The sequence below is a fragment of the Hippocampus zosterae genome, chromosome 12 (genome assembly GCF_025434085.1).
Source record: "Hippocampus zosterae strain Florida chromosome 12, ASM2543408v3, whole genome shotgun sequence".
NCBI lineage: Eukaryota > Metazoa > Chordata > Actinopteri > Syngnathiformes > Syngnathidae > Hippocampus > Hippocampus zosterae.
In genome coordinates this window covers 6,778,906-6,796,104 of record NC_067462.1, presented here as the reverse complement: position 1 = coordinate 6,796,104, position 17,199 = coordinate 6,778,906, and the positions used below count along the sequence as shown (strand labels likewise).

Here is a 17,199-nt window from a genome sequence, read left to right as displayed (position 1 = left end):
GAAATTATTCCTGACTCTTCCCCTTTGTCACTTCCCCTTTGGCTCCCACAGACGGAGAGTTTCGATGGCGCGCTCTGCGTGCCCGACATTAAGTTGCACAGCAACCCGTCCGCATTCAACGTCTACTGCAACGTGCGCCACTGCGTGCTGGAGTGGCAGCAGAGGGAGGCCTCGTTGGCGCTGGCCTCCAGGAGCTCGGTGCAGAGCGGCGACTCAGACAGTGAGGAGGAGGAGGAGTATCGCGAGCCAGCCATCAAGCTGCCAAAGGTAAGGATGCTCGTTTATCATTATGCAGTGAGATCCCGATAGGCCTTTATCTTTTTTTTTTCATTGAATTATATTGTATGATGTGATATCACCTTCCCAGACTGTTCTAATCCCCATCAGGAGGATTAACAATCTTGCCTGGCCCACATTTTCCCTTTGAATGATTTTAATTTCCATTCACAAGAAGCTCCCAGTCTAACATGGGGGGGGGGGGGGGGTGGAGACAATGTTAAAAAAAAATGATGGTGTCATCAGTTACTGGTTATGGCCCGCTAAATCTTACACCTGCACACCCTTGCAATGTTCATGTTGTGTATCTCATCACACAGCCATGAATTTGTTTCCTGCCTGATTTTTATAGTCTAGCACAAGATGACTCTGGTTAGTCCTCAAGTTCAATTGTGTTTGGTCGCTTACAAGCACTGAGAAAGAGTGAGCATGCATTTAACTGGATCTAAAAGAGCGTTCTTTGTTCATTTCTGTAATTTTGCAAGTGGGAGCGTTATACAAACTCGTCATGGTGATTGCCAAAGTACACTGTGACTAGAGGATATTTCTTTTATAGGATGATGATCTAGGGGATTAAATAAAACCCTCTTTTTAAGTACTCCAATATAGTATTTAAGTTTCGTTAGAGAGTTAATTCAAACTTTAAAGAATGCACATATAACTGGTTTAGCTTCCAGCTCTGCTTCTTCTGTGTCCGTAGATCATCGGCATCGGTCTGTGTGGGGTCTTTGAGCTGATAAAGGAGACGCGCTTCTCGCACCCCTCGCTCTGCGTGCGCAGTCTGCAGGCCTTGCTGGACATGCTGCAGGGGCAACAGCCCGAGGGATTCCAGACTGAGCCTCCCGATGTGCTGGGTGAGGAGTGCGCGCACGAATCGTTCTCGTTGATGTTGGAGAAATAACGAGCATGCAAATTCAGTGAATGCATGAATTTTTGAATTGAACATTTTCTGCTCCTGAATGTCGTAACAATTGAATACATTTTGTCCTTCAGAGTCCCTTTACCAGCTGTTGCTGGAGACCACAGTCCGTAGCACGGGCCCCAACGACCCGACGGGACAGGCCATCACTGCCCTGTCCTGCGCCTGCCTCTTTAGTCTGGTGGTCTCCTGGGGGGACACAGGCAAGATTCTGCAGGCCGTCTCCGCCATTCTCACCAACAATGGCAGCCATGCTTGCCAGACGATACAGGTGACTGATTAAAAACTGCGTGTGTGGAGGGGGGGGGTGCACACTTTTGTTGTGTGTGTTTGTTTTTACTGAGGAAAAATAGCACTCTATAATATGACACTTTATTAAAAAATTATTGTATATAATTATACAATTTATGCATCACGATTAAATGCTGCAGTCCAATTCATTGTACTGTTCCTTCTGGTGCCGGCTGTATTTTAGAAATGTGCATTTGGTTAGCCGGCAGCAGTGAGGACATGTAGGTTTATATTATAGAGACAATATCACAGTGCACCTCCTTATTGCATTTATTTTAAGCAATGCGGGCAGTCCAAATTGAGTTTGGCAAAATGTCAGCCGTCTTGCAGTCCCCTCACTAATTAATTTACCCTACCTGATCACTTCTTCTGTTCTGCTAAGTCACCGGTCCTCTCTTTCGTCTGACTGCAACCTTTGCTTTGTATTGTATTGCCATCAAGAGTAGCTGTCCCACTCCTTGGATCCATCCCACATTCTAAAAATGTGCTTGTTAGGTACACTGGAGACTGTAAATGTGCCATAGGTGTGAAATCGAATGGCTGCTAGTCAATATATGCCCCACAATTGACTGGGGACCAGTCTAGATTGTAACCTTGGTCCTTGACCAAAGTCAGCTTGGACTGGCCGACCAGCGTTTGAGAAAACGGATGAGTGGGTAGGTTCCTAATGACTTCTTCCATCTGCAGTTGAAGAAATAAACACCCCCAGCTGCTCACCGCAGTATTCACACTCACTGGCTTTAGCATTAAGTACACCTGAATTTACCCAAATCTGATTCAGTGCAAGTGTAAAAAAAAATAAAATAAATAAAAGCTGCCTTTTTTAAAGATGCCTTAAATGGGACAAAGTAGAGCACAGACTCGATTTTAAGATTCACACTGTATTTGTAATTTAATCACGCAGCTAATTAAGTAGCCGAAACAACTTATTCAATGAAAATGCCTTTGATGCAGTAGGTCACAATAACAAAATGAGTTCATGTAGTCTGATGGTTTCAATCAAAATGGAGTATTATTTGTAGAATTAATGAGACATTTTGTTTGTTTGTTTGTTTTTTCTGTTTCATTGGATCTAATTTGATTGTGTAGGTTTACCTAATTAAGTGTCAGCTTGCGTCCTACACGCTGCAAGCTGTATTTTCCCCTCTGGGTTCTTGAATTTAAAGCCTTGACGAGACTGTGTTATCACAGAAGCAGGCTGGCGGGAAGTGTTTTCCTCTGCACACTGCACGTTTGTGTGTGTGTGTATTTGTGTGTGTGTGTGGGGGTGGGGGGTGGGGGGAGTATAACTGCCGTGGTAATGTGATGTTTAGCTCAATGAGACGAGGGAAAACTCACACTGCAGGTCGTAATACTATTTAAACGAGTCATCAGCAGTGCCAGGAGCGTCATTTAGTTCCCATAACAAGTCCCCATAATGTCACCAAAGGCCCAATGTAGTGAGTTTGAAAAGCTTTACTCACACATGTGATTCCTTTAGGTGCCCACCATATTGAACGCCCTGCAGAGGAGTGTGCAGGCGGTTTTGGTGGGAAAGATCCAAATCCAGGACTGGTTTGGGAACGGCATCAAACGTGCGGCATTGATGAACAAATGGGTGCTGAAAGGCGTGACCATCGATGAGGACGAGCGCTGCCTCCTGCAGACGGATGGCTCCTTTCTCTACCTGCTCTGCAAGGACGGACTTTACAAAGTGGGCTCGGGGTATAGCGGCACTGTCAGGGTACGTAGCTGCCTTCATACATAGCCGGAAGATATGTTTCCTGCTCTGAAGAAAAACATACAAAATGCCAATAATAAAGCAAAAAATAGGTTAACACGTAACACTCTCTCAGACTCAAATGTAGTCATTGCCTTTGTGAAGTCAAGTCAACAGTATTTCTAGAGCACTTTCAAACAGCCATCGCTGCATACAAAGTGCTGTACATGGAGCGATTTAACATACACAATAAACAGTAAGACGAATCGGTAATAAAGGCGGTAGAAAGCACCAAGCAGTAAAATCATATACATCAAACACTGGCGAATGTGCGGGCATTTTTTGGCTGATGTCTAATTTATTGATCTTTTCCTCAGGGTCATGTTTACAACTCCACATCGCGCATTAGGAATCGAACAGAGAAGAGGTCGTGGCTGGGCTTCGCTCAGGTAATTTCAGTGCATCGTTTTGACTCAGCAACTGCACATGGACTTTCAAATGTTTACAGCTGAATCGCAACCAGTATCTGCAGTAAGCCCACCCTGGGGATCATTGTTTTGATCGTCCAGATGAGCAGCGGGTTTGTCTTGTACCCTTAGGGCTACTTGCTATATCGGGACACAGGTAACCACAGCATGTCGGCCATCAAGATCAATCCTGAGACACTGGAGCCCGAGGGGGCCGTCACCATGCCAGGTGTGGACATAATGTTTTTATACTGGCTTAAGTCTTTGTCTGTTTTATGTCTCACACTTTGTCTGCAACAACAATTGTTTCTAAAGTGCTCTCTGAATAAACTTTAGCAAAGTGGAATTGATTTGATGTCAGCCCCACCACCCATACATTAAACATTCTGAGGTTTGTCGCCTCTTGTAGAAGCCAGACGACAATTGAGTTTGTTGTCATCGACACAAAGATTGATTAAACTCGCACCAGCGATAAATCGTGAATATTGACGGTCAACATTCCTCTCTCCAGGTCAACACTCGGATGGGCAGAATATACTCTTTACCGACGGAGACCACATCAACCAAATCGCAGCCTGCAAAGATGTGAGTCTTAAACTCCTCCAAGTTACTTCCATTTCGAATGAATACCAAACATACTCAAGAACTTTTATATTATATTATTTCTATTATGAATTACACTGAATGTTTTTCCTAATTTCCCAGCAGTCAAAAACTCTTTGCATTTGAACAAAGCCTCTTCTCATTCCAATGCTGTCATGTATTGTTCCGAGAGAGCTGGGCTGTCAACATGTATCATGACAGCAATCAAAATTGCTGTAAAACAAGAGCAGGTATTAACATCGTCGTGTGGTGTCTCTTTAGCAGGATGGTTTTGTGGTGCGCATCTACACTATGAGCTCCGACCCGAGCCTGCAGCAGGAACTGCAGCTGAAACTGGCGAGGAAGTGCCTGCATGCCTGCGGCATCTCCCTCTTTGACCTCGAGAAGGATCTGCACATTATCAGTGAGTGATTCTAAACGGACATGATGGTGTTTTCAAATACAGTAAACTTTATTTCCTCCTCTAGTGGCTAGAGGGGTAGCATGTTGAGTTGTTCAACTGCAGAGAGTATGGGATGCTGACTATCTTCTCAACTGTATTTTTACGAAGTATAATAATAATAATAACAGCAACAAATCAGATGTATTCATCCTGTGCAGGGATCTTGTTGACAACATAATAAGATAACATAATTACATAATACTCCATTCTGTCATTCATCTGACCTTTTTCGTGGTTCTTGGTAGGTGCTGCCGTTTTGGTTAGCAGCAGCATTTCAAGCGGCTTAGAAATCATTTTATTAATATCTGTGTGTGAGCGACGATGAACGACTATGAACTGAGATTTAAAGAAAAAAAGAGTCTGTATCAATTGTTTTTCCTAAAAAAGGCATCTTCAGTCGTGAAAGGAGGTCTTTCGTTTTGTCTTAGGCCGACGGTGCACCGTGTGACCTATTGGAGCGCATAGCTTATTTGATTACTCTTCAACTAAATGATGATACTTGATGGCAGTAATGCGTTACAATGAGATCCAGTTGAGGGGAGGGATTTGTTTATTCAAGCGGACGCCACACGTGGATATCTCTTGATGCTGGGCGTTTATTAGATTTGAGGCCACTATTGTAGGAAATGCAACACTGAATGTTTGTAGTCTGTGTATGTTGGCCGGAAGGTATCATGGCCTCATGAGGCGATAACTCAAAACGCTGTGTTGATCTCACAGGCACAGGCTTTGATGAGGAGGCAGCGTTGCTTGGAGCCGGCCGGGAATTTGCGCTGATGAAAACTGCCTCTGGGAAGGTGAGAGTGAATGTCCTGCATTATTTAAGTCGCACACTCACTAACCACGTCATTCGGTTTACGTACTTGCGCAATGTCGGAGTAATAGGTTGATTTGATCGACACACAATATAGTAGCGATGAGCCATCCTTGCTATTTTGGTTCTTAGTCAAGGCTTTAATTAGATGCTTATGTTGCCAATGCTATTTGGCAGGGGATAAGGTGGCGTAGAAAACACCCTTTCTTTATAGAAACAGAAGTCAATGCCAAGTATGTTGTTCGGCCGGGGTGTGTGCAAGGCGTAGTTGGTTGCTTCTGTGCAGTGGGTGTGACACCGCGTGAGGCCTCGCCAGATAACAATAGAAGGCGACTTCTGCCTGCTGATCGTTTCTTTGGACCTGGTTGGGCTAGTGTCGGCTCATCTCGCAACACTGCTAAGCACCTCCCTACAATATACCCTGTGCTCACACCTCTGGCGTTACAGTAATTTGGCCACCATGAGAAACTCAAGTCCTGAATATACTGTATATTTTTTTTATGAATGTATTGATTGTGATTGATGTTATGAATGTATTTACGATGGTTTATCACTCGTTTTCCCTCATCCTCTCATGTCAGATCTACTACACTGGAAAGTATCAAAGTCTGGGCATAAAGCAGGGAGGCCCTTCCGCCGGGAAATGGGTGGAACTTCCCGTTACCAAATCCCCCAAGATCCTTCAGTTCTCCGTCGGACACGATGGCTCCCACGCGTTGTTAGTGGCCGAAGATGGAAGCGTCTTCTTTACCGGTTCTGCGAGTAAAGGAGAAGATGGAGAGTCCAGTAGGAGAGATGTCCACATTTATGCCATTCCGGCTCAGATTGCAACATAACAGAATTAACGTGATTGTGTCTTTTCCCCTGCCACCCTCTTCAGCTAAAAGCCGGCGACAACCCAAACCCTACAAGCCAAAGAAGATGATCAAATTAGAGACCAAAATGGCAGTGTATACGGCGTGCAACAACGGCAGCAGCAGTATCGTCACCAAGGACGGCGAGCTGTACATGTTCGGAAAGGATGCCATTTACAGCGACAGCACTTGTGAGTCCATCATCAATAAAAAATACAGTGGAACTCCACCAAAGTCCAATGCCCCCTGGAGTGTAACTATTTCAAGTGCAAGCTGATTTTTTGAGGAAAGGTTTTGTGACAGACTTGAATGGATTCATATATGTTCATACATGTGGTCTATACATAGCTAGCATTGTGCAACTCTATAGGTTCCGATCTTCAGTGTTTTTTTTTTTTCTTGTCATCATCACTGTCTGGTCCCCACAGGCCAGGTGACCGACCTGAAAGGCCACATTGTGACTCAGGTTGCAATGGGAAAAGCCCACACGTGCGTCCTGACCAAGAACGGGGAAGTGTGGACCTTTGGGGTGAACAACAAGGGCCAGTGTGGCAGAGACACAGGGGCCATGAGCCAGGCTGGGAAAGGTGGGCAAAACGACGACACAACTGAAGTCAGAGATTTATTATATCGCCAGATTGAAGATAAGTGCTGAAAGCATGTGTGATTTTGTTTTCATTTTTTTGGAGTGAAAAGAGTGAAAGAAATATTTTCACGATGCATTAACTTTAACCATCATTGCTTATTTGAAACCTGCTTGCCTGGCATGTCTGTTGCAGCGTTCGGTGTGGAGAACATGGCCACAGCCATGGATGAGGACCTGGAGGATGAGCTCGAGGAGAAAGAGGAGAAGAGCATGATGTGTCAGTCCGGCATGCACAAGTGGAAGTTGGACCAATGCATGGTTTGCACTGTGTGTGGCGACTGCACGGGCTACGGCGCCAGCTGCGTTAGCAGTGGGCGGCCTGATAGAGTACCTGGAGGGTAAGAGGACATCGACATATTAATAATCTTTCAAATTACATCCGGTCTTTGTGTAACTATTTTGTTGTTGTTGTTGTTTTTAACCAGCATCTGTGGCTGTGGGTCGGGAGAGTCTGGCTGCTCGGCGTGCGGCTGCTGCAAGGCATGTGCCAGGGAGCTCGATGGTCAGGAGGCTCGGCAGAGAGGGATCTTCGACGCAGTCAAAGAGATGATCCCATTAGATCTCCTTCTAGGTAATGCCTTTTTGTCATCTTGGAACACTTGAGCCTCTTCTATGCAGCGATCCGACAAATTTGACGCAGTCGATCCGACATTTGGCCACCTTGGCTGCAACTGTGTGAGCTTTCACACAGGCCGCATGGCATCCCACAATCGGGATAATATGATGAGGTCAAAGCCAGCACTGAAGTTTTAGGAGAATGTAGTCATAGGACAAAAAAAGTCAACCTGAAATGTATGAGAAATCCATAGAGCGGGGATAGTAAGTGTCGTGTTGTACACCTCACACTTCTGTCCTAGCATTACAGAATACGTGTTTACACAGTTGCCGCTTCTGTTCCGGCTACATCAAAAGGATGGCAAGGAAAAGGGCATCTTTGACAGGCAGTGTAAAAGAGGATTTGTCGTGTCCTGGCCCACCAACTTTACCTTACCACTTACTCACAAGATGTCCCTCTCATATGTACTTTCACTGACATACATAATTAGCACGGTTAATTGTCATGAATCTACCTGTTATATAAGGTGATTTTTCGGCTTTCAGGGGTGTGCAGGTTAATGCAACCTGCGTTAAGGGATCACAGGCAACTTTGAACAAGGCTGAGGGAAACCCGTACATGTTATTTCTGAGTCTTGTACGCACACACTGCCCTGCCTGTTGCTTTTCTGCTGCATTCCATGTACCCGTGTCACCCATTTTGTTCTCTTGTTGAGCTGAGTCATTGTTAGTCCTGTGCGTCTCTCCATCATCATTCATTCTTTGATGTGTGTCTTGTTGTGTTCTGCTCTGCTCCCTCTCCTCCTCCCATCCTGCATCTATCTGGCCTGGCTGCACCCACCCATCCTTTTTTTTGTTATCAGCTGTGCCTGTTCCCCCCCCTCCAGGAGTGAACATCGAGGAGCACATTCAGATCCGTCAGGAGGAGAAACGGCAAAGGATCAACCGCCGACACAGGCTGGAGGAGGGACGAGGTAGGAATGAGGTCAAGACAGTTGGGGACCATCCATTTATGTCAGGCATCATATCTGGCCTGAATTTCCCATGGTAGTTCATCCGGGATGTTGTTGGTTTTTATTAATCATGCGCGGAGTGACCCAGCATCAAAGCATATCATATCAGCATGGGCCACACAGAAAAATGAAAGGCGTATATTATTTTGAGGATACACTTGTAGAATTAAGAGAATACATTTGTAGTCACGACAATAAATACAAATTTGTATAAAGAGGAAAAGAAAATTCAGTCTAAAGTTGGAATTGTTCGTGATTTCAGAAGATTTTTTTTGTTTAATTTAACAAAAGATAAAATTCTTATATTTTGAAACAACAAATTGCGGACAAAATTCACAGGATAAAATCATCTTACAGAAAAAGTCTCAATTGCTAATATCAGAGGAAAAAATAATGAGACGAAAGTCTGAGTCTTTTGCAAGATTAAAGTGGAATTTTACATTTTGGTAATATTACAAGCAATAAATTCGTAATTCTCCTAGAATTAAGTGATAATATTACCACATGTAAATTTAAGAGAATGTTGACGCATGAGGACAAAAACGCAATATTTTATTTAAAATTTAGAGAGAGAAAATAACGGGAATTGTACGTGTTTTACAAGTTGTAGTACTAAAAGCACGGTGCAAAGTTATAATTTGCAAGAATAAAGTAATCCTGACTTTATTCTGGATTTCTTTTTTTCTTTCTCACTAATTTTTTTTTCAGTGTGGCCAATACTATCTTAGACACCACCACAACCACTGAACTCCTGGTACACGCACAGACACACAACTCCATCACAAACACAACTCAACATTTACTTCAAAATACCAGACATGTTACAATTTACTAATAACTGCAACAACTTTCCAAACTCCAAGGTCTGGCTGCACTTGCCGTGCGTGGCTGGAGATATGGCAGCCCTGTGGCAAATTCTGAATAATTCTCGTCTCCTCATATAGAGTCGGGGAACTTTAGGATGGCATGAGTACCAATCAATGCATTCATCCCCTTTCATTTCAAATATCTTTAAGGTGCTGCGCTAGCTTGGGTGCCTTCCTTCATGCTTTTTTTTTTTTTTTATTTAAATTTTTTTCTGTGAGCGTGCATGGTCATGGTGTATTTATCCTGTGCTGTTTCCCATTGATTTGTGAGCGTTGTTGCATGCATGTGAAAGTTTCTTTCTCCCCTAGGCCCCATTGTTTTCCCCGGTACCATTTTAATGAACCAGCGTGAGCAAGCCCTAGCCAGAATAAGACCCCTTCAGGCGCTAAGGCATAAACGGGACAAGCACAAAGGTACTACGGTCTTACACTACCTCGATGGGCACGGAGCCCCTCCCCCCCAATTTTTTTTACTCATTTCCCCCCATTTGGCTGTCCCGCCCACTTCTCTCTCACTCTCGGACGGGGTCATTCAAGTGTCTTTAGGTTTAGGTTTTATGGCCACACTCACTCACTGGTTGGCTTTTCATAGCAGTTCCACTCAGCATTGATTTAAAAAAAAAATTATTTGCATGGTGGGCTGGATCAAATGCTGATGGTAGACTTTTTGCCAACACCGTGCTTTTTATTGTGACTTCATGCCAGGGAAAAGTAAATCCCTTTCCCATTTCCTCAGAAAAAATGATACACTGGACCCTGGAATTTGGGCCACCAGCTGTGTTCTTGGAGGTTTTTGAATTCGTACTTGAATGACAGATAATCTTGTCAAAATGTTCCTTTAAAACGTCACCTGTGCAGTTAATGCAAGTTGCATGACACCGCATTTTGAGCGGAATTCCAATTCCACCGCATTGGAATTAAAATTCCAATATCTCAGGAAATTTGTGATCTTTGATACAGCAAAATTTCGGAGCGTCCACTGTGCATGCATTTGACAATTTCCACTCTTTTAGCATCCCTCCTGAAGAAGGAAGCTATCCCTCCTTGTAGTCTTCTGTGTGTGTTTTCCATTTAACCCGCAACAGCTTTGGGCACCCGTCACTGACACACTCGTGCGCACCACCCTTTTCTTTGTGCTTAACTTTCAGCGCTGCCTGTTAAGTCACTGGACCGTGAGCCAGTCAATATTTTGTTTGATCGTCATTGCCATCCGGTATCCTCTGACCTTTTGTTTGTTTTGTAAACCGCAGACAGTTGTCATTCATTGTGTCCAATGTGATTATGGGAGTTGGCGCAGATTTTTGGGATTCTCACACCTCAAGTCAGACCTCTTACACAAGACTATCAGTAGATCACATGTCCTCACTGTAGTAAAAAAAATTAAATACAAAAACACAGTCTGTTGTATCTCATGCAGAAGACCTTTATTTTATTTCCCGTTATTTTGGGACTGTTTGCTTCAAACATCTGTTTTTTTTCATTCTCAGCATGTGGTTTCCTTCTCTCCTTTTCCCTCCAGCAAAATTTTTTCCCAGGACTGTAGACATGAGACTTCTGGAAGTTGGATCTTAGCAGCTTACGCTACCCTCTCTTGCTCTCAAAACAGTACCACTTACCTGTATGTGATCTTATTTTTGTCTTCTTCTTCTCTTTAGATGGCAGCAGTGAGCGTGGTGAGAAAGATGCCAGTAAAATCACCACCTACCCGCCCGGGGCAGTCAGGTTTGACTGTGAAATGCGGGCTGTGCAGGTCAGCTGCGGTTTTCACCACTCAGGTAAAGGACTTTTCATAACATTGGTCCTAAACCTTTTACATTTTGAATATATGGTCATTCAGGGTTCCAATCATGCGAAATTGATAATCTGATTGTGATGAGCCTGTACTGTTTACTTATTGGTGGAGCAGATTTCCCATTATTTATATTCATTGGTTTAGTTTATTCATTTGGTTTGGTTTAAAATTAACCAAGATGATCTGCTGCTGTGGCTGTACCTCAGCTCTGGATGCTGCAGTATGGTGTGCCACAATTTTATAAATTCCTTGGATAGGATCAAATAATGATACCGGTAAATCTAATCCTGCGGTTAGACTGAACGCAAGCTGAATGTTTTGGGTGCATTTCCATATATAGTCGAGTGGCGCGGATGAAGCGTTTGAAGCGATCATTTTGTTTTTAGCGCTCATTTCGTTCAAGGTTTGCAAATGTGAACGCTTCACAGCATCTCGTCACTGACAGCCAGAGAGAGGCCTTTTGCATCTGTTGCGTAAATGTACATTGTCCTTTAAAAAAAAGGTGGTGGGGGGGAATAACAAGGTGCCAGAAAGTACTTGTTAACATGACTAGCCTACGGGTCTGTTCTAAAAATAGCTCACCCATGACCCACTGTGACTTGCTCAGAAGAATAGAAGTAGAAAGTTAATACTTTCTCACTTTATATCTCTTTCTTTCCTTCTTTCTTTCTTTCTTTCTTTTTTAGCAACAGCCACTTGCCAAGTAAATACAATCAGACGTTATTCTCCTCTGATTACTAATGTGTTTCATAACAACTGATGCATTCAATGACAGTTGCTTTTGCCGTTTCACCTGTGGTTTTTATGGTTGCCTTGTCTTGCAGTGGTGTTGATGGAGAATGGAGATGTCTATACATTTGGTTACGGACAACATGGCCAGCTTGGACATGGTGACGTAAACTCCAGGTACTTGTTTTGGTTGTTTTTATAAACATTTAGAGGTCCTCATAATCTTTAAATTTCTTACTTATTGTAAATATTTGTACGAAAACTCAGGGCATAAATAAAATTCATAAAATTAAAAACAGCAATGCTAAATTGTGCCGCGCAATTTTTAGTTTTTTATTATTTATTTATTTGTGTATTTTTGAATGGTCTTGTGTGCTTTTCTATCTAAAATTCCTTTGAAAACCTTGACAAAAAGTGGCCTCACAAAATGCAACTCATCTTTTTACCTTGTAGGGGATCTCCAACGTTGATCCAGGCTCTTCCGGGTCCGAGTGTTCAAGTGACGGCAGGCAGCAACCACACTGTTGTTCTTCTAGTGGACGGGCAGGTCTTCACTTTTGGTAGTTTTTCGGTAAGAAAATAGTTGAAACAATGAAGCCAATAACATGAGTCACATTGAAAGCCCAAAACACACACAATTGATCTTTCAGAAAGGGCAGCTTGGGCGACCTATCCTCGACATGCCCTACTGGAATGCCAAGCCATCCCCTATGCCCAACATCGGCGCCAAATACGGACGAAAGGCCACCTGGATCGGCGCCAGCGGAGATCAAACATTCCTACGCATCGACGAGGCGCTCATCAACTCCCACGTGCTGGCCACTTCCGAGATCTTTGCCAGCAAACACATCATTGGTCTCGTGCCGTCCTCCATGTCCGAGCCGCCGCCGTTCAAATGCTTACTCATCAACAAAATGGACGGAAGCTGCCGTACCTTCAATGATTCTGAGCAGGAGGACCTACAAGGGTTTGGACTCTGCCTGGATCCTGTGTATGATGTCATATGGAGGTCAGTCCAGGGTCTTTATGTGCATCATTTTCACATAACCTTTCAATGAAACATTTATCAATTACAATTTTTTTCAATAAAATTTTGACATTGCTGTCACAAAATAATAGGGTGAGAAAAATATGGCAAAAAAATAAAATATTAAAATATATGGAATTATTAAGAATGTTTCTAAATAAAAAATGCTTGAACATTTTGCATGTATTTTGTTAAATGATTGGTAAGCTATGACATAATGGATGTGTTTATTCTATTTTTCCAATTCATTTATCTTATGGAATGATCAGTTAATTGATTTTGTGTGAATAAAAATACATTTTTTTTCTTCAAGTGACCTGACCCATCTGCTTGTTATAAACATCGAAAATGGTCATTGAGCTCAAGCTTTTGTCCACCCCCTGCACTAAAATAATGCAAATTGTTAAAACACAACACACACAACACTCTCCCTTTTGATCACAAGTAACAAACATATGGCAGATATCCAGTTCAGATCTTCCCTCTGTGCCCCTTCAAAAAATGTTTTTAACTAATCAGCATTTTCCTTGGTGTTCATCTGTGTACTATTAGGTTCTTACCAGCTTCAAAAGAGATGTGGTGCTATAATGCGGTGATAGCAGATGCCAGGATGCCTTCCGCCACAGACCTACAGGCCCGTTGTAGCATCCTCAGCCCGGAGCTCGCCTTGCCTGCGGGGTCGCTCGCCACCACAACACGTTCACATGGCGCCCTACACATTCTTGGTAATGGGAGAGCTTCATTTCTGCGCCGTAGTTAGCCTTAACCAGAACGCTAAATGGTTTTGTGCTAAGAGAAGGATGCCGCTGTTGATAGGTTGCCTGGACACCCTGGCGGCTATGCAGGAGTTGAAGATGGGTGTGGCCAGCGCTGAGGAAGAGACTCAGGCGGTGATGAAGGTCTACTCCAAGGAGGACTACAGCGTGGTGAACCGCTTTGAGAGTAAGTGTATATGGTGCTTAGAAATATAAATCAGTTCCCACAGAGCGGTGATTCATGATTTATGTTGTAGGTCACGGTGGCGGTTGGGGCTACTCTGCTCACTCTGTTGAAGCCATTCGCTTTTGTGCTGACGCTGACATCTTGCTCGGGGGGCTGGGCCTGTTTGGTGGAAGAGGAGAATATACCGCTAAGATCAAGGTAGGCGACCCTTATTTCAAATTAAGATCTCATTTATTTGCATTTTACTCTCAATTGAATCTTTTAATAATAATTTCACAGCTTTTTGAACTTGGGCCTGATGGAGGCGACCATGAGACAGATGGGGATCTGCTCGCAGAGACTGACGTCCTGGCCTATGACTGTGCCGCGAGGTACAGTTAATATAAAATACAGTATTACTCAAGTACTGGCCTAATCCACTTGAGTAATTATACACCTTGTCTAAGTAGATGCCTACTTTCTTCCCGGCGGGAAACAAATAAAAGGGTGTGCTATACAATGCACACCTCCTGCACGGGAGACATAGCATCATAGACAAATTCGGAAAATGCATTTGTACATTTTAAAGTGCCTGCACTAAATGCATCACCTCTCATAGATGCCTGTCTTCCAGGTTATAAAATATATTGTAATAGAGATTTTGACATGAAGAATGATAATTGTTTATGCTAAAAAAAAAAAGTTTGGGTGGAAAGTCCAACTAATTTATGGACACAAAACAACCACAAACTATTTCCAAAAAAACAATTTTCAAATTGTTGGCAACATGCCAGCCACTACAAAAATGCCTCAAACTATTTTCAAAAAACGTATTTCACATTGTTGGCAACATGCCAGTCACCATAAAAATTCCACAACTATTTACAAAACATCCCAATCAGCGTAACAGTTACGCTCTGGAACGACGCACAGCGGTTTATCGCATGCGCTGCACTTTAGTGATGTTTTCGCTTGGCAGAGTCTGCACCTCAAGCGTCTATTGTGTCTGCATTTATGAAAGTGGGCATGTGGTGTGTTGAGCGAGGTGGTGGTGGTGGTGGTGCAACAGCATGTGCGGAAGCCACTTTAGCCAACTCTATTGCCAAGTTCTCCTTGCATGTTTTTGGGTGGAGTGGAACCTCCCCTTTGCCCTTCACCAGTTCTTTGTGCAGGATGTATGAGTTCACAATTGCAATGTCAAGGAAATGAAAGAAAAATGTCTTTCGGGGGCGGTCATTGAACGGTATTTGTTCATTCTTAGTAAACTTATTTGAATTAAAATAGTTATTATTTTGAAATCAATTCCAGGGAGAAATACGCCATGATGTTTGACGAGCCAGTTTTGCTGCAGTTGGGCTGGTGGTACGTGGCCTGGGCCCGGGTGTCTGGTCCCAGCAGTGACTGTGGATCGCACGGACAAGCTACCATCACCACTGATGATGGGTACAACGCACTTCATATTTATGTACCATGCAATGTGTATCCAGTAACATACCTTGGAAGACATACTGAAATTAATTTTTCTTTCTCTATAGGGTGGTATTCCAGTTTAAAAGCTCCAAGAAGTCAAACAATGGTACAGATGTTAACGCGGGTCAAATACCTCAGCTACTTTACAGGCAAGTAGCAGGCTGTCAATCTTGATGCAAGCGTCTTTTTACACGTCTTTAATTAAATGTATTAATATTTCAATATTATTTCACATTAGGCTGCCTTCAAATGATGGGAATGCATCAAAAGGCAAACAGCAGACCAGTGAGCCAGTTCACATCCTGAAGCGCTCGTTTGCTCGGACAGTCTCTGTGGTAACTACTATAACATTAAATTGGGGGCGTAACATAACATAGCGTGGGGTGGTTACATATGTTTTTCCCCCCACTGTAGGAGTGCTTTGAGTCTCTGCTCAGCATCCTCCACTGGAGCTGGACCACCCTGGTTCTGGGTGTGGAGGAGTTGCGAGGCCTGAAAGGCTTCCAGTACACAGCCACCTTGCTCGATCTGGAGAGGTTGCGCTTTGTGGGCACTTGCTGCCTCCGTCTGCTCCGGGTCTACATTTGCGAGATCTTCCCCATTGCTGGTAAGGTCACTTGGAGCTTAAATGTTTTTAGAAATTCTCTGAGGTGTTTTAGTTTGCTTCACGATCAAATGCTCACACGGGCCCTTTATTGGCCCGTGGACTGCTCCATTCTAAGAATTGAAGCGATTTGATTTCAAGACAGTGTTGTCACTTTGACTGTGCGATCCGGCTCTCAGCCAGTACCAAAGCTGTGGTGGAGGAGTCGAGCAAGCTGGCTGAGTGCGTGGGGAAGACGCGCAGCCTGCTGAAGAAAATCCTGTCGGAGAGCACGGACAACTGCTTGACCAAGCTGGACAACGACCCGCAGGGTTACCTGTCCCAGCCCCTTACTCTGCTGGAGGCCGTGCTGCAGGAGTGCCACAACACCTTCACCGCCTGCTTCCACTCCTTCTACCCGACACCGGCGCTACAGTGGGCCTGCCTCTGTGACCTGCTCAATTGCCTGGATCAGGTTCGTCGTCATTTTGCATTTTTAAGACAAACAAAGCCATTCAGCGAGCTGGTTGTCTTTCAAAAACAACATTTTATGAGGATCAATTATGTTTAGAGTGTTTTGCTCCACAGTTCAAACAGTCAAATTATAAAATCAATAAAAGTGTAAATATAACTACCGTAAATGCAATACTGTGAATCGGATACACTGAACGTGTCTTACTTAACGGTAATTTCTTCTCGACTGATTGACTTACCACAGTCACTCTTTTTTTGTTGTTGTAGATGCTGGTTGAAATGAGCTCTGATATTCTGATGGCATTTTAAAATGACATTTGAGGCGTATTGTTCCTGGAAATGCACTACAAGTTTTATGAGAAATTATTTGAAGAACTGCAGACGCCTAATAAGACCCATTTCACTACTGCAGTGTGTTTAAATGACAATAACAAGCACTAAAAAAGCGCTCCTCCCATTTTGTTGTTGTTTCCAGGACATTGCTGATGCCAACTTTCGTACATCCAGCAGCCGTCTGCTGGCGGCGGTGATGTCAGCTTTGTGCAACACCTCTGTCAAGTTGACGTCCATTCTGCCCATCGCGTACGATGGCGAGGTCCTCTTGCGCTCGCTCGTCAAGCAAGTCAGCACGGAGAACGACTCAGCCCTTGCTCATCGCTTCCCCCTGCTTGTGGCCCACATGGAGAAGCTGAGCCATGTGCGCATCATGTGCACCTTGTGAACCATTTTAATTCAGGAAATTGTTGAAAGGATTGACT

At 43.7% G+C, this 17,199-nt stretch overlaps 1 protein-coding gene across 19 annotated transcripts in view; it reads left to right on the top strand.

The window, feature by feature from the left end:
- The window catches only part of mycbp2 (MYC binding protein 2), a 52,313-nt gene that overhangs the window by 5,674 nt on the left and 29,440 nt on the right, over window positions 1-17,199 (top strand). For 11 of the 19 annotated variants that reach the window (XM_052081612.1, XM_052081609.1, XM_052081607.1 and 8 more), the window contains exons 3-32: window positions 52-267; window positions 977-1,130; window positions 1,270-1,466; window positions 2,967-3,209; window positions 3,563-3,634; window positions 3,785-3,881; window positions 4,164-4,237; window positions 4,517-4,658; window positions 5,418-5,494; window positions 6,093-6,297; window positions 6,392-6,556; window positions 6,794-6,952; window positions 7,145-7,349; window positions 7,437-7,582; window positions 8,430-8,540; window positions 9,755-9,859; window positions 11,101-11,220; window positions 12,062-12,143; window positions 12,420-12,537; window positions 12,617-12,975; window positions 13,546-13,718; window positions 13,810-13,935; window positions 14,006-14,133; window positions 14,215-14,306; window positions 15,223-15,357; window positions 15,450-15,533; window positions 15,623-15,719; window positions 15,799-15,991; window positions 16,168-16,442; window positions 16,917-17,138. In XM_052081612.1, coding sequence (XP_051937572.1) covers window positions 52-267; window positions 977-1,130; window positions 1,270-1,466; window positions 2,967-3,209; window positions 3,563-3,634; window positions 3,785-3,881; window positions 4,164-4,237; window positions 4,517-4,658; window positions 5,418-5,494; window positions 6,093-6,297; window positions 6,392-6,556; window positions 6,794-6,952; window positions 7,145-7,349; window positions 7,437-7,582; window positions 8,430-8,540; window positions 9,755-9,859; window positions 11,101-11,220; window positions 12,062-12,143; window positions 12,420-12,537; window positions 12,617-12,975; window positions 13,546-13,718; window positions 13,810-13,935; window positions 14,006-14,133; window positions 14,215-14,306; window positions 15,223-15,357; window positions 15,450-15,533; window positions 15,623-15,719; window positions 15,799-15,991; window positions 16,168-16,442; window positions 16,917-17,138 — 4,572 coding nt within the window. The remainder of the gene's footprint in view (window positions 1-51; window positions 268-976; window positions 1,131-1,269; window positions 1,467-2,966; window positions 3,210-3,562; window positions 3,635-3,784; window positions 3,882-4,163; window positions 4,238-4,516; window positions 4,659-5,417; window positions 5,495-6,092; window positions 6,298-6,391; window positions 6,557-6,793; window positions 6,953-7,144; window positions 7,350-7,436; window positions 7,583-8,429; window positions 8,541-9,754; window positions 9,860-11,100; window positions 11,221-12,061; window positions 12,144-12,419; window positions 12,538-12,616; window positions 12,976-13,545; window positions 13,719-13,809; window positions 13,936-14,005; window positions 14,134-14,214; window positions 14,307-15,222; window positions 15,358-15,449; window positions 15,534-15,622; window positions 15,720-15,798; window positions 15,992-16,167; window positions 16,443-16,916; window positions 17,139-17,199) is intronic. The other 8 variants (XM_052081614.1, XM_052081601.1, XM_052081595.1 and 5 more) reach the window with 6 other exon arrangements.